This window comes from Lycorma delicatula, chromosome 13 (assembly GCF_047948215.1).
Source record: "Lycorma delicatula isolate Av1 chromosome 13, ASM4794821v1, whole genome shotgun sequence".
NCBI classification, from domain to species: domain Eukaryota; kingdom Metazoa; phylum Arthropoda; class Insecta; order Hemiptera; family Fulgoridae; genus Lycorma; species Lycorma delicatula.
In genome coordinates this window covers 51,493,361-51,511,472 of record NC_134467.1, presented here as the reverse complement: position 1 = coordinate 51,511,472, position 18,112 = coordinate 51,493,361, and the positions used below count along the sequence as shown (strand labels likewise).

The 18,112-nt window shown below is 31.0% G+C and overlaps 1 protein-coding gene across 1 annotated transcript in view; it reads right to left on the bottom strand.

The window, feature by feature from the left end:
* Positions 1-18,112, bottom strand: part of LOC142334081 (uncharacterized) — a 211,038-nt gene that overhangs the window by 179,780 nt on the left and 13,146 nt on the right. Inside the window, exons 2-3 of the mRNA XM_075381764.1 lie at positions 17,438-17,566; positions 13,302-13,430 (exon numbers count right to left, since the gene is read on the bottom strand). Of these exons, the coding sequence (XP_075237879.1) occupies positions 13,302-13,430; positions 17,438-17,515 (207 nt within the window). The 5' untranslated portion in view covers positions 17,516-17,566. The remainder of the gene's footprint in view (positions 1-13,301; positions 13,431-17,437; positions 17,567-18,112) is intronic.

The following is an 18,112-nucleotide window of genomic DNA, read 5'->3' as shown; positions in this document are numbered from 1 at the left end:
GTAACTCTCGACTTCCAAATCAGCTGATTTGGGAAGACGCGTTAACCACTAGACCAACCCGGTGGGTATCACAGTGTGGACTGGGTTTGAACTGAATGATTCGAATCAATCAAATGAATAATATAAAAAAATAATAGAATTAACTCCACATTAAATAAATTTTTTTAACAATAATGGGATTCCCGTTGGGGCTGTGTGTGAGGCTAGAGTGGTGAGGTGCGCAAGCTCCTCACAGGAAGCTAGACCAATCATCACCATCAACTGATAAAACGGGATGCCACTGTGCCGCTTTTTTGGAAGGTACAATGGGTGCTCTACAGTCATCCGATTTTCAAAATTCAAACAGAGTATTTTTTAGAAAGTTGAAGGCTAGCTTTTGCATGCATCCGGTACACTCTCGATCTAACAGATCACGGTTATTCGGAAATTTATATATATATAAAAGTTTGTATGTTTGTTTATTATCACATCATGCAAGAACCAACCGACCGATTACTTTAAAATTTGCAGGATACGTTTACCCCCTATGTGAAAAAATGAAGTTAAATTTAATTACGTTAAAAAAGTAAGATTGAAAGAGAAATATTTAGTTTTATTGATGATATATAAACAATTATGTTTAATGAATTCATCCAAAGTCGATCTCGTATTCTTCTGATAATGGAAATTTGAATTTAAAGAAGCTAGGAAAATTTAATCAATTTTATTTACTTTTTATCCTAAATTACGTTAAAACAGATAAGATTGGAGAAAGATATTTATTTTATTGATGATTTATAAAAAATAACTATGTTTAATGAATTGGCCTAATGTCGATCTTGAATACCGATCCTGTCTTTTTCAGATATAGAAGAACCTTTTTACAACAAAACAAACTATCCGACTACCGTTTTGGCTTTCAAACAGATCATAGTATCATCGAACAGATTTATAGAGACTTTGCTAATATTCAGATAGCTTTAGACAAAAAAACGTTTGCTCTACCGGTTTCATTGATATCTGCCAAGCCTTTAGATTAAGTGTGTCACACCGACTCTTTTAAAATTAGTCAGCATGTACCTTTTCAGTTCTTTTTTAAGTAATTGATATTTCAATGTTATATTTTTTAACAATAATGGGATTCCCGTTGGGGCTGTGTGTGAGGCTAGAGTTATAACTAAAGTGATCGGTCGGTTGGTTCTCGTATAATGCTGTTGCAAACAGACAGATTCACAAACAATCGCATTTATCTATTAGATGAACCTTCAACACGTTTAATAAAATAAAGCAAAACAAAAATATTATTGGCGTAGTTTTATAATAAGTAGACCGATTAATTACATTTTTAAAAACAGTATACGCATATGCTGGCAAAAGATACATCTACCATTGGCTGTACGTATTTATGTATATATTTTATTTTTCCTATTACTTTTTCAACTCGTGCACATTTCGTACTATTTGTGGTCATTTCTTTTTAAGATACTTTGTATTTTTGAATAATTACTCAATTATTGTAATTAAACAAAAAAATAAGCTTGGCGCGGAGAAACTAATCTTTGTACTAATATTAACGAGCGAAATATGGTATATTTCGCCGGGACGAAGAGTTCGCCTCAGTTTTCTGACGAGTAGTTCACCGTTGTGCGAGTCACAAGGAGTACGCCGATGGCTTGGCGAAGATTCTGAACGATCTCCCGGGCATCAAGAATGCTGGTTGCTAACGCAGTCTTCCGCCTGGGGTTCACCACTCGCTGGCCCCAGTGTCGCACAGTTCATTGATGCCAGGAACCTCTACAAGCTTAACAAGGCAGAACCGCCACCTTTCTCTTCTGAACTGGGGGAAAGTTACATCGACGTCACCTTGGTGACGGGGGGGTCTGCTTAGGTGTAAAAGTAGTTGGACTGTCTGGCCCAAGGCCAGGTTAGTGATCAAAGGTTTGTAACCTAAGGAGACTGGATCGGGGCAGGCTGCGGCTTGTCTTTTTTTTAAATAGAAAATATAAATTTTTTTTACTATCATTAAATTACAAAGAACTCATTCTTTTATTGCAACCAGTGTAGCACTATTTTTAATGCTGTAATAACTTGTGATTTTTTCCAAGTCTTTATTTAAAGTCTCATTTTCACATCATTGAAAACCTTTAATAATATTACAGAGCTCCTTAATTAATACTTTGACTTCTCTTTGTTAGTTTAATAAATTTAATTTCTCTTTTAGTGGATTTGATTTTTGTTTACTTGAATATATCTCAGACCAACTTATATTACCAGCTTATAGATGACTTGATTATATTTTTTTTGGAAAACTTTCATTTTTTACCTTTGTTGAATAATAAATACTTTATCAAATTGGGTAACTTATCAAAATAAATAATTACTTTGATAAATACAATTTTAAGCCCAAAAATCAACAGGGCTTAATGAAATCCATACTTAAAAAATCATTTTTTTTAATTTCATGATCAAAAATCTAATTGTATTAATGTAAATGAAATGCAAATTTAAAAAAAAAGAAGAGGTTATAAACAATTTTTCAGACTTCATCTTTCTTAAGCTGTGGCTGTTTTTAAAAATGTCACATGAGGTAGCTGTTCAGCAAAGAGGTCAATGAATTTACAATTTTTTTTTGTGATTATATTGCATAATTTTAATAATCAAAAATGTCATTTGGTTAACCAGCCATTAGTCAGGTTGTGAGAAAAAACCTCACCTTTTTATACGCCATTTCTGCTCTACTGGGAAAAGGATGAAACCGTCCTAGGAATTTCTCCAAAATTATAAGAGCTGTAGTCGTGGCAGTTAGTTGATGCTCATTCTTAAAACATTACTAAACTAGCAAGAGTAGTAGCAAAAGACAACAAAATAACTATGGAGTGCTGGAAACACTTTTGTCTGGATTCAATGATGCATGAAATCATAAATTTTACAAACCAGAAATTGGACTAAAATGAATATAAAATATTCAAGAGGGGTACAGGACTATTATTTAACTAATGAAACAGAATTAGCTGTATCTTTAGGGTTAATGTATATCATTGGAGTTAAAAAAAGAATCGCATTGAATTAAATGATCTTTGAGCTGTAGATGTAACAGCAACTGAAATATTTACTGCCACTATGTTCCAGTAAAGATTTCGTTTGCTACCGCAAGCACTGAGATTTAATGATTACTCTATACACGTTGAATGAAAAAAGATTGATAATTTAGCCCCTATTCGTAATATTTTTGATGGATTTGTAAAAACATGTAGTGAAAGATACAGTGTAGGAAAAAGTGTCACGGTTGACGTGATGATGCAGGTCTTCAGAGGACGCTGTAAATTTAGTGTATATGAAGAGTAAACTGTGTCGATACAGAATAAAATCTATGCTACCGTAGACTGAAGAACCATCTAGACAAATACATACAGAGATATACAGGTCAACAACTTAAAGACAGCCCCCCTTTATCCGTATCAAATGTAGTCAAACTCTGTGTCAGTGAAATAGATGGTACAGGAAGAAATGCGACTATGGATAATTTTTTCACCTCTACACCTTTAGTAAACGATCTCTACGCCAATCACGGATTTACGATAATTTGGATTCTCTGCAAAGATAAACGGGAAATTCCAGGAGAGCTTCTCAACGTTTCAAAAAATCCCAGATGTTCATCTATATTTGCTTTATCAAATCCCCCAAATTATTGTTCCATAGTTTCTTGCATTCTGGATAAGAAAGAAAAGAAACTTGTTCTTGTACTTCCTATTCTCCATGGTATGAAAGTAGTGGACATGCTCTGAAACCCGAAATTATAACTTATTGTAATGTTACTAAAGGTGGATCACCGATCGTCTAAAAACTGAATATTGTGTATCATGAATCATTCGGTTGTCGGTTGAAATGGCCGTTTACTATTTTTAATGGTATGCTAAATGTCAGTGCTATCAATGCTCTGATTATTTTCAAAACATACATGTGAATATAAGAAGAAAAAATGATTTTGATGGATCTTGGAAAAGAGTTAGTGAAAAATCAACTGCTGAAAAGAGTACAAATCAAAACACTGACTATTCCCGCAAAACAAAAAATTACATTGTAGACCTTGCCTACAATGTTTAAAATTAGCCTGCTGAACCTAACGATCAAAAGCCTCCAAAGTGCAAGTACTGCCCTAAAAGAAAGAACAGGTACACTAACAAGTGCAGAGCCCCTATTTATAAGGAGCCAGTATCTAGGGCAGTCTTTGTCTGCGTTGAATGTGTCAACAAAGACAGTGACTGAATTAAAACAATTTATAAGAAATTATGTTAATTTTTTTAAATATAAAGCAAAGCAAATTTTTTATCTTTGTAATATGCAAACAATAAGTAAATATTGATTACATGTAACTTCTATCAAACTATTTTTACATAGCCCAATTTTTGTTTACCAGTGATGTTTCATTTGTCTAATATCTTATTCGCAATTATATCTTGCAAGAACTAAACATATCTGGGACAAAATAAATCATTTTTTTTTAATGTCAAATACAAGAAAAGTTCTCTACACCTGACTAATGTCGTGTTAAGCGGGGGGGAACCTAATCAGACCCAAATTTTTCTACACTCTCTTCAGATATCGTGTCAAATTTGCTTTCGGTATTAAGTCACCCAAATCAATAAAAACATTATTTTCATGATTAATAATCATTAACCCCTTACCAGTTTTTGAAGAGATAACTTGTCATTAACTACCTTAATAAAAATTGCCCTTGAAGAAATAACTCATCATCCACTTTTTTGCTAGTAATTTGTTATTATGAACTGATCTGCTTTATTCTTGATGAGTTACTGCAATGTGCGAGTCTAGTTCCATATTTATTCTAATTTAACACTGAAGCACTAGTAGCATATTGATTCTCTATTCTATCCTTCGTAACAGCTGATACCGTGCATTTGTTTTCATTGTTCCTGAGTTGAGTTGATGTTCGTTTTATTATTTCTTTGTGTTATTTGTTTTCTTTTATTGCGCTCTCTAATATATTTTCTGAAAAATCTCTAATATATATGTAAAAGTGGAGATTTGCCGGTTGAAGCACAAACTTCAATGAACTGAATTAATGAATTGTGAACTACCAGTCTCTATCACTTTATGATCTGGAACTGAACTGAATTATTCGAATCGATCAAAGGAATAATATTACAAACATAATAGAATTAAATTTACGTTAAATAAAATGCGAGGGTAAATCAAATATAAACGGGATTTTTGTTCCAGAGGATCTACGGTTGGTAGGACTGAGCCTGTGCTTCTAGTATGCTTGGGTGGAGTCATTATGAGTGGGGAGAGCCAGCCATTCCACACTTCCAACCAATTCGTCAGTAACGCTCACAATGTAGCAGCAATAGGTGCACCCTTCCACCGTGCAATGTATAATTATAAAATTTCTTGCTCATGAAGTTTAAGCGTTGGAAATTTTTCATATATTGACTGCACAGTTCAGGGACCAAAAATTGTCAAGGACTCTTGCGTTTGCCTGGCATAAAGAGTTCAAAGAAGAACGAAAACAAGTGGAAAATCAAGAACACGATCACCGTCCTCGGACCAGCATTACAGACAAAAACACTCGTGCGATTTGAGGCATTCTTGAAGACGATCAGGTTGAGAGTATCTGAAATTGCAGAACAGGTTGGAATAAGTTATGATGATGATGAATCATCACCATTAACTGGTAACAAACGGCGTGCTGTTTTGGTAAGTGAAATGGTGTGCTTCTCTAATATCTCTGGAAAGTCATCAGATTTTCAAAATTCAAACATGGACTTTGTTAGTATGTTGAAGGCTAACTTTTTACATGCATCAGGGTACACTGTCAATCTAACAAATTGACATGATTATTCGAAAATGTGTATATATATATATAAAGTTTGTTTGTTTGTTATTGCATCACTTGAGAACCAACTAAAAGAATTGACCCAGAGTTGGCTCTGGATTCGCCTGGGCTGACCTGAGTCCAGAGGGTCCAGCTTCTGGCTAGACGGCCAGCTAGTACTTTATAAAATAAATAGCAACGAAATGTATTTCTGTGTATTACTGAACTCTTATCTGTTTATGTATATAATATGAGAGAGATCTTTGACAACAATTTTGGCTGAAGGGAAGTTATGTCTAAACATCCATTTTTAAAAAGAAAATAATCTATCCCCAACTTTTTATTTATTCTTTTGAAGTATTTGACTGTACAAATTATAAACTGCTAATATTTCATTGATATTATATAAATTGGTGTCATTACTGAACATTAATCATTTTCCAGCAATTTTAATTCCACTATTATTCTATCACAAAATAACATTAATGTACCTATCCGCAAACATATAATCAGAGAGACCTAAAACAACAATTTTTATATTGTATTATTTTTAATTATAAAGTAAATAGTAACCAAGTATTTCAGCTTATAACTCATATCTACTTATCCATATACATAATATGACAGAAATCTACAACCAACCCGTTTTAAAAAAATCAAACTGCTTTTTTCATTTATTATTTTGGTTAGATTGCATTAAAGTAATACATTAGATTGTACAGATTATAAAAATCTTAAAAATAAAATCACAAGAAGAAATCTTACTTACAAACATGCACGGCCCTGTCAGACAACAATGTAATAAAAAAAACAAAACAGAAACATCAATCGTAAAAGAAAAGCTGTTAAAAACTTAACATTGTCCTGAAAAAGTATTAAGTATTTCTGTATTAACAGAGGCCATTTGATTTTCACTAGTTTCTGGTTTTTCAAATTTTATTATTGTGTTTAGTTTAATTATTGCTTTTTTTATAAATAAATTGTATCAAATTTGTATATATAACAGACCTGCAAAATTTGGGATGTAGAGGAATGTTTTTTAACTACTGACAGACAATTAATTCCTAAGTATTTTTTTAACACTGAATCCAAAAATAATCTTCATTTTTTCTATCATGTCAGAATTTTTCACAAATTGCAAATTTCAAAATTTGTAAAAAGTTGAAAATGTGATACTATAAAATAGACATAAAACATTATTTTTTTATTAAAAAATAAAAAAAAACATATTCATTTTTTTGGCCTTTACTATGCATTCATATAGCTAAACAGATTAGTGGTCTGAAGAGAATGGTTGGGGGGGGGGGGTTGGGTTGAAGATGACAAGACAGTGGAAGAAGAGCTTGGTCAACAGGTTGCGATAACACTTAACAAGATGTAATACTTTATTGGCAGCTATCCGCCACTGCTGTTTTTGTCAGTGGAAAATATGTTTCCAGACCATAAGCAAACTTTCCGTTTTCTAAATGGCTTCAAGAGGCTGAAGATTCTTTTCGTTACATTTGTGATGAGTTAATGGTGAAAAGGCAAAAAAAAAAAATAACAAGTTTCGATTGACAAGTGTACCTGTCATATTTCAGGTGAAAATAGGAGATCAAGGCAAAACTTGGGCATCCCAATAAGTTTGCTGCACATGTGTTGAAGGACTTAGATGATGGTCAAAGGGAACAAGAAGCGTACAGACTTGGAGTTTTAATGGAGTCACAAAATTACACCGACGATTGTTACTTTTGTTTGAACTGGTATCCATGGTTTCAATTTAAAGAATAAAAAAGAATCGTTTATCCAAATATGCCATACGCTTTATGTCTGGTTCCACATGGTCCAGACATACCAGTGCCAATTCCATCAGAAAATTTAACTGAAACAGATGGTTCCACAAGCGATTTAAATGAAGATAATGTCAAGGTGTATGAACCTGGAGATAGTTATGCACCAGAGTTTTATTCACAGTCTGAACTAAATGATTTGGTTCGAGAATTACATCTGATCAAAGAAAATTCAGAATTGCTTGGTTTGAAGATTAAAGTGAAGAACCTACTAGCAGCTGGCACCTTACTTTCCTGGTTCAGGTATAGAGAAAAGGATTTTCTTACACATTTTTCAGAAGGAGGAATTAGTCTTCTGCACCGATGTACGTAGACCGGTTCAGAATAAAGTTCTTCCAACTCTGCGTATCAAGTTAGGCTTGGTCAAAGCCTTACCAAAAGAAGGTAAATGTTGTAAATAGATCTGCGACAAATTTCCCGTCTTATAAAATGCTAAATAAACAGCATGTCTTTGCTGGTCCTGACATTAGAAAACTTCTCAAACAAGGTAATTTTGATAAACAAATGAAGTTGCAGTAAAAGAAGTTTGGGGGTGAATTTAATGAAGTACTAACCAAGTTTCTGGCCAATAAGAAGAATCTGAACTTCAAATCAACCGCTCGAGCATGCTGCAGAAGTACAAAAATTTAGGCTGTTCTGTGTGCTTGAAGGTTCACTTCCTAAATTCACATGTGAACTATTTTCCTGAAAATCTGGGTGCCGTTTGTGACGAGACGTGAAGAGACGGGTGAGAAATTTCAGCAGGACATGAAAGAAATGGAAAGGACATATCAAGGAAAATGGATTACTATAATGATGGCAGACTACTGCCTGGCTGTTACACCAAGATGAACCCTATAGAGAACATAGAAGGAAAAGCGCAAAGCAGAGTATAAGCCGTCCAAAGAAACTTCGACACTTGGAATAAAAGTTACATACTTCATCATGAAAGGTAGGTGAAGAGGGGGAGTGGTTTCCTAAGGCACTACATACCTCATAAAAATTAACCACTATAATAGAAATTAGGCTTATTTTATGGCAATTTTCATTAGAAATTTAGGGGTCAATGACCCCACCTGCCCCCCTCTTCAGACCACTCAACTGTTTAGCTCTAAGAATGCATATAAGCCAAACAAGCACATAAAATACAATATTATATATATTACATTAATTTATTATTAAAAAAAAAAATGTCTACTTTATTGTATCACATTTTTGTAATTTTTAATCTTTTTGATAATATTGAAATTTGCAATCCTGACATGATGAAACAAAAATGAAGGTTATTTTCTATTCAGCGCTAAAAAATACATAATCAATTATCAAAAACTAAAAATCACATCGATCGCGGGTTTATGTAATTAGACAAGGTTAACGCAATGGTAATACGATACACAAAGTTCGGTATTCTGAATCGTCAGTTACATTTCCTCATCCAACCTAAACTCAATTAAACCAAGGTATTTACTGTGTAACAGAAAGAAGCAAAAATCCACAAATAAAAAAGCAAGTGGGCCCCCCTTATGTTAAAAGAAAAGTACCTAATATTGTAAATTGTATACCTACACTGATAGCAATAATTTTGAAATATTATTTTGTGCTTTAAAAATTAAGATTTCTGCTGAAAAAAAACCCAAAGTAAATTAGATAAAAAGCAATTAAAAAGGATCAATAAGAAGAAGGATTGTAAAAATGTTTATAAACAGGATTCCCACTGAATTTTAAGGATTGTTTTTTTCACTGACTTATTATACTGACCTTGATAAAAATTTCCTGACTCTCATAATGGTATGCTATCACAGTTTACTCTGAAAAAAAATAAACATTTTATTTTTTTGCAGCCTCTACCATCCCTATAGCTGCCCAACTCGTACCTTTCATTATTTATTATTACATTCATTCTTACAGTTTATTTTTTATTGATTTTTTTACAATATACATTTAAAATTACACCATTTTTTGTGATAAATTGTTTCGGTAAATTACACTGAAGTACAAAAAAAAAATTTAACAAGTTTCTTGCATAAAAATGATCACGGTAACTAAAAGTAACATAGATAAGAAATAAAAACTAACTTAAGACATGTTTAGAAATAATTGGCTTCTACATAAGATTGCTAAACTTTTTCACAAAAACTAGCCTACATTATTTTGCCAAGTAAAAAGAAAACAATATTTAATAACTTGGTTTGCATAAAAATTCTAAAATAAACAGATTTCAATTTAACAAAAAATATATGTATGATCACAACTTATTTTGTACAGAAAACAAACGTTACTAATATTTACTTGAAAAATATTTTGTCATTATTAGTCCAGTGTATTTGCAGAATGCCATCAAAGTACAGTACAGGATCATGATTGATGACATAAGAGCATTTAGTAGCTCCAAGCTGGAATTTTGACACTATACAACTATCAGGAAAAGTAAAAGTTGCACCAATATCTTCACGTAAACTTAAGTATAACTTATTTTGTACAATATTGAGAACGCACATAATCTCTGCCTTAGAAACACAACATCATTACAACAAAAAGAAGTAATTTTTTAAAGTATAACTCTCATTAAAGATTTTTGACAAATGTTACAAACAAATTTTTTCTTTGGTGTGTAAATTAATATGCTTCTTTAAATTCGAAAGATGATTAAAAGCCTTTTGGCAGAATTTTCAAACATAATTTCTTTCTTTTGTATGAATATTAAAATGTGTCTTTAAACTGCTGTTATGATTAAATGACTTTTGACAAAAGTTACAAATATAATTTTTTTCTTTTGTATGAATATATGCGCCTTTAACGTAAAAGGTTGACTGAAAACATTTCAGCAGAAGTTACAAACACAATTTTTCTCTTTTGTATGAATATTTAAATGTAATTTTAAATTAGAACTTTGATTAAAAGTCTTCTGACAAAAGTTGCAAACATAATTTTTCTCTTTTGTATGAATATTAATATGCGCCTTTAAAAGTGTTTTTATGATTAAATGATTTCTGACAAAAGTTACAAATATAATTTTTCTCTTCATTATGCATAAGGTGGGTTATTAAATCGTTATCATGAATAAGAGCTCCTCTTCCTGGGTGAAATGGCGATTGAGAAGATGAAATGATTATTTCCAGTTGTAGAGACCGAATGGAGGGAGATAGTAGTAGTGCTTGATGAGCTTAAATCTACGGTAACCACCTTATATCCCAACAAGTGTCCGGGGCCTGACTCGGTTCCTGGCAGCCCATTACTGCCTTTGAAAATTTGCCACAATAGGCTACAGCCTAGCTAGCATATTTAGAAATCCACCACTGCTCAAACTCCCATGGTTGGAACAATACAATTTTAAATAGAAAGAGTAAGGTTGCATATCATATTTAAATGTTGTCGATATAAAAAAATTTCAAAATATTAAACAGACAGGTTGACAAATAATTGCAGGCACTTATAAATAAAAAATTCAAAACCAACCTCAGATTCAAACCCCCAAACCTGTTGACACACATTAGTACCACTTTCAGTATGCAGGTTGGGAAGATTTGATTTAGTGTTTATCATCATAACTTAAATAATAAACTTGCATCCAGTCCGCACTATAATACAATTGATTTGCTTTTATGGAAAGAAATGGTATACGATTAAAATAAAGAAACAACCTGTTTTCTGTGTAACTTTGTTTATTAAATTAAAAAATAAATAATTTCTAATGTACATTTCGAAATTAATCAATAATCAATCTGCTTAAATATTTAAGTGGATGTTATAGTACATAATTCTGAAATTGTTTACATTAAGGACAAAATGTTATTTATTTATACCACATAAAAATCACAATTTATGTATTATAAACATATTTCACAAACAATTATCTATTTCTTACAACTATTCGATTATCTATTTCCTATCAATTCGTCCAACGTTTGACGAATTGATTCATCAGTCAAAGAAAAAAAAAAGAATAATAAAATCATATATACAAATCTATTAAAATATATTGAATATATCAGAGAATATACCGGTGGAAACACAGTATTTTTTTTATTTTAAAGATTCTTAATTTTTTTAGGGAGGTTTATACCTTGGGCAAAAAAAAGACAAGCAAGCAGTAATCAACTGACAGGAATTTCTATCAACCATCAGTAGTTACAAATAATGTATAGTAATTTAAACTGTCTGTTCTAAAACCAAACATGGTGTTGGATGCCCCATATATGTAAATGGAAAAGTCCATTAATGGAAACTGCCAAAAATGGTTAGTGTTTAAACGGCAGAAGTTATTGCCATACAGCAATCTGTTCACTACTCTGAACATTTCCGCGAAGAGATGGTGCTTATATGTTTCGTTTCGTTAAGTGCACTTACTGCAATTCGGAACAAGAACATTATCCCACCTGAGTTGGTCTAGTGGTGAACACATCTTCCTATATCAGCTGGTTTGATAGTAGAGGGGTTCCAGCGTTCTAGTAAAGTCGTTATTTTTACACGGACTTGTATATTAGATCATGGATACCAGTGTTCTTTGGTGGTTGGATTTCAATTAACCACACACCTTAGGAATGGTCGAATTGAGACTGTACAAGACTACTCTTCATTTACACTCGTACATATCATCCTCTGAAGTATTATCTGAATGGTAATTACTGGAGGCTAAACAGGGACAAGAACATTAAGGATGTTCTTATTGCAAACATCCTGTCCATTTTATATATTTTAAATCGATGAGGACAGCGATGTGTATTTGTATGAACTTCAGGAAATGTTGGCATTGCAAGAAATGAAAGCGCAGATGAAGCTGCCAGTACAGCAATAGTCTGTGATAACTTTGATATATTTCCTGTACGAGTGGCCGATGTTAAAAATTGTCTAATACTATAAGAAACAGGTAGAGTAATAAATGGAGAAGATTAAATACAAAACTAAATGCAGTTAAAACTTTTTCATATAAATGGAAGAGGCACGTGAATTAAAACTCGCTGAGAACAAGAGGTGGTGACCAGACTTACAATTGGTCAAACACGAATAAGAAATTTATATTTGTTAACCGGCGAAGAAAGACCAATGTGCAGTGTTTGTAATAAAGCACTTATATAACAAAAAAATGTTGATGAAAATAATAATAATAATAATGAAAATTTGGGGCTAATGACCATAGGAGTTGATGACTAAAAGATATCAGTGGGACACCAATTTTCCAGATGTCCAACTAATTGCACTGCTTAAATCCAGACTAGACAACTTAAAAAAACCAATACATTATTTAAAAAATTTAAACACTATTCAAATAAATCTTCGCTGCAATACAAATGTTTTTTATTGATGTTACTTTTACAGAAATTTTAATTTAATTTTTCCAAGTCATTTAGCAAAAATATAAATGTGTGTTTTGGCCTTTGTAAAACTAATTATAAAAGCAAATGTCTACACACTATTTTCTTTAACCGTATTACTGAATCTCTTTTTTCTTACATGGTACATATGTTCCAAATTTCTTTTTAATTTTACTAAAATACATTTAATTTTTTTTTTATGTATTTTTTATTTACATAGTATCTTACCCATTAAACTGAATGATATGTGAAGTGTTATATGATAAAACTTTTTTAAATTGTCCTTTTCAATTATCCAGATTTGGCCTTGCAAAGGTCCATCTGGATAATTGGTGTTCCACTGTACGCAAAATCTAACACTCTTACCATTTCATTTTCAACTTTTAAATTTTCTGATTTAACCAAGTCAGTCTCTTCAATCGCTAAAAGATCTTTTATGATATCACCATTACTAATATCAAGCAGTTCCACTTCCAGTTGCAGTAAATCTGCTTGCTGTAATAAAAAGCAAACATGAATGCTACAAAGTAAATGTGATTTTTTTGTATAATTTATAAAATAAAAATAATTGTATCTCTTAATTCGCTTAACACACATAAAGTAAATGTGATTTTTTTGTATAATTTATAAAATAAAAATAATTGTATCTCTTAATTCGCTTAACACACATAAATAGTGCAATCACAGTTAAATTATTACTAATATTATTAGGCGACTTTAATATGCCAGGTTTTGCTAAATGTTATCAAAAAATGCTGCTATTCACCTTTCATATTTTTCTACAAATTAACAATCAAATAATTTGTTAAAACTCTTGCGGTAATTCTCATGATTTTGTTTTTCTAATCTTACTGACACTGATGTTAATACTGGTTATGGTGAAATTTTTTATCATAATAAACATCATTTATCTTAGAGAAAACGTTACCTACAATTTTGAATTCTAATCTTATAAATATAAATATAAGATTTACATAAATTCTTACCAGATATAAAAATATAAATTTTGTAACGTTCAACATTTACTAAATGAGAGTTTGATAGTAAATAATATTTATTTTTTGTACTGCCTGGTAATATTTAAGTTTGTGCATGGAACATGGAAGCTGAATTTTGCAGCATATGCCATGCCTGACTGGGATTTGATATTAATCACCAATACAGAAATTTTTTTGTCATGTACCAAATATACTTATACAAAAATGTAATTATCAAAGCGGTTCTATAGTGAACTTATTATCACAGTTATTAATAAGAAAAATTTCCATAAGCTTCAAAAATAATATAGATCTACTTATTATTAAGACTATTTAACAACAATGTATATGTAAAATTTTTAGTCACAAAGATTTAATTTTTAATTATACTGTTAAAGTTGAGGAATCTTTATCTAATGATTCCAAATATTTCTTTTAAATCTACTAACAAAAATGATGACAGATCTTCTACTTTATGTACTTATGATCTTTTTATGGTTTCATGCCCATTTATCTGAATTAAATAAATAAATGATGTTAAACATTTACCACACTTACAGAAATTGAAAAAAAAATCAAATACCAATTACTCAGCCTTTGCTTGATGATAAAAATGGAAAATTAGCTCTTAACAACAAAGAAAATTGCAAAATTATAGAAAGTACTTCAAAAAATTATTACGTTGTTTGAGTCTAGCGGGTCCATTACTGCCACACACCTCGCAAGCTTATCAGTCGATACGATGTTATATCATTAGATGGTTTACCTAGTTTGATTGGTTTCAGCTATTTTCCATAGATCCAGAAAATATTTATTTTTGAGAATGGATGTAAAGCAATAATAATTAAAACTAGCTAAACAAGAACGTTATGACGATCAAAGTTCACATTGTAGGTAATTTATGAATTAGATGGTATATGAACAATCTCAAAAAAAAAAAAATATGAGTATGTGTATGTAGTAGTGGAGATTTATGGGTTCAAGCACAAACTTTAATGAATTGAATTAATGAACTGAGAGAATTGAATTAATGAACAGTGACAGAGATGTCACTGTGTGACCTGGGTTTGAAATGAATGATTCATATCGGTCAATTGAATAATATTACAAAAATAATACAAGTAATATTAAAAAAATTTCTGTAACAACAAATTTTTGTTACAGTAATAAAATTTCTGTTTAGCCATGGGACTTCCAGCGGGGACTGCGTGTGAGGCTAGAGTGATGAGATATATGAGCACCTCATGGGAGGCTAGACCAATCATTACCATCACTGGTAACAAACAGGACGCCCCTAGGGCGCTGTTTTAGGAGATGCAATGTGGTGCTATTATAATATCTTTGCACCCAATCATCCGATTTTCAAAATTCAAATGGAGAATATATATATTATAAATAATAAACTTATAAAGGTACATATTAACCAAAGCTGCAGTAGATGACAGCACTTTTTCAAATAATTGAGTTTAACAACAAATTTTTACACGCCAGATAATACTTTACTCATGGGATTTCCATCATTGGCCGTTATGGACAAAATTTATTTACAGGAATTTGAGAGTAGAATAGTATATGGTATTACCCATATTTATAAAATTCGAACACGGGTTTGATACGTGGATGATATTTATATTTTGGTAATCTATGAACCTATTATAAATAATGAACAGTTAATAATTTTAAAAAACTTAATTCTTATAATAATTTAAAATTTACATTCGAAACTGACAAATACAGAAAAAAATTTTTTTTAGATGTTGACAGAAATTAGTAAACGTAATAAAATTATAACACATGTATATAAAAAACCAACAACTAATAAAATAACTATTAACAAAAATTCAAATCATCCTTGGGCGCATAAAATTAATAATAAATTTACAAACATGTTAAATAGAGCATACATTACACACATAATAATAAAAAAAAACTAGATTAAAGTTATTACAATAAAAAATGGATATAACATGTCATTAATTGATAATAGTTACAAAAAGCAAAATTTTAAATCTAATAATAAAAGCATGTTGATACCTATAAATAATAAAAGTGTTGATGAAAATATTTATATAAAATATTGCTACACTAACAACAATATTGAAAATTTGGTTAACGTCTAAAATGATAAAAAAACAAAATAGCAATTACTTTCAAATTTGCAGGATACATTCATGTTATCCCAGAGAAGCTTTTAAACCATCACCCGAGGCCCTAACTCCCTTGTAAGTTAAGATATAACTTAACTTCGCCCCCAAGGTGGGTGAAGTTATGAATTAAAGATACTCATTAAGGAAAAAATAAACTAATCCTTTTACTTCATTATTATATTTCTGCCCTTAAAAAGAAATAAGTTAAGAATTTTTCATCGTCAAAGGTGTGTGTACTTTAGTTACTATAGTTCCCAATATTCTACCTATTGTAATTTAGTTCCTTTTTCAGATTTCTGTGAAGCCTGAATACTGTAACTATTATTCTCATAACCATGAGAATAACATACAGTGCGGGAGTCTAGGATATGGAGTCACCTGGGTAGATGGAAACGACAACCAAAGGAAAATCTACAGATGTCCAGGACACCAGTCCCCCTGGAAAATTGGGAATGGCAATTGAAGCGATGTCTGCAGCCATGAGGTAGACCTTGACGTGGCCCCCGAGTTGGCTCTGGGATTCGCATGGGCTGACCTGAGCCTCGAATGGTCCAGGTTCTGGTTAGACATCTAGTCTCTTATAAGAGACCTAACATGTGTTTAATCCCTTTGGGCAACCAAGTTACAGGGTTACAAAAATTAGAAAAAGTTTTAAATGATTATTTTTGAATATAAACTTTTAATAACATTATAATACTGTACAAATATAAAACCCTCTGCGCTACTATCATATTTTTGAAATTGCACTATCAATAACTGAAGGCAAATGTTCACAACAAAAAACTGAAATTATTGACAACATTTTGCACCAGGTGACTCTAGTATGATTTCTTTAGCATTGCTGCATCAGCTCCACAGAGCAGCTTATAACTTATATCATTACTCATAACTTATCATAAGTTAGCTCATAACTTAAAATATCATTTAATATGGTAAATATGTTAAGTTTTCCTAATGTAAATACAGAATTAAATTTTATTTTATTTTTATTTCAATAATAAAATTATATGTCACAACTCTGTTGAATCTGCATCAGGTTAGGTTTTTATTACTAACTTGATAAATATTCAAATATGAAAAGCCATTACAAATAACAACCGTTTACCCAGAGCTTATTAAAATGATAACTCTATGAAAAAGTTAAAAATACACGCATTTCAGATATCATTGAAGTTTAAAAACAACACTTTTGCCCTCAAACATTAACAGTTTATCATTCACACACAACTTAATAAGTCGATATTAATTAAATAGAAAGAGAATTAAAAACAATTTTTTTATAACAGAACACACCCGTGCACGCATACACACACAGAAATGAAATTAACAAGAGATTAACCCATGTTTGTTATAATATCCAATAATTATAAATACTTACATGACCCGGATAAAATTCCATCTCTTCTTCTGTCTTCACAGTGTGTAAATCATTTATTTCACGTTCAATGATTTTCATATTAAGATTAATCTGTGGTGAAACTTCATCATTTAATGAGATCTCAGACTCCTTTAAATAAGATAAAAAAAAAAAAACCTTATAAAAATTTGAAAAACTAATTATTATTCGACAAATAGTCTTTTTTTATTCTGAATGTAACTTAATAATACCATTATATAATTATATTATGTCATCATAAAATAAATTAGTAATAATAAAACAGATTATACGATAAAAAAAGATGGTTAAAGTCTATACAAATTTTTTATAAAAACACATGAAATAATGTTAAGGTAAATATTTAAAAATAAAAAGTCACAAAATGATAATTCACAATTTAGAGGGCACTATTGAAAATTAAATACATGTTAATCGGAATCCAGATAAATTGAGATTTTGTTTTAATTAGTATTATTTAAAAATTCATCAACAACGGAAAGTTGTTTCCATAAAACAAATGTTGAATTGTATTTTAAATAAATTGTTGGAAGATTTTTCAAATGATTCAGGAATTCAGAAGCACACAAAGGCCCCTTTCTTGTAATCTGAAGTACCATGTCAAGTTACGCGAAAACAGTACTGTTATATGGTTCAGTTTAGGTGGGTATTGTTATT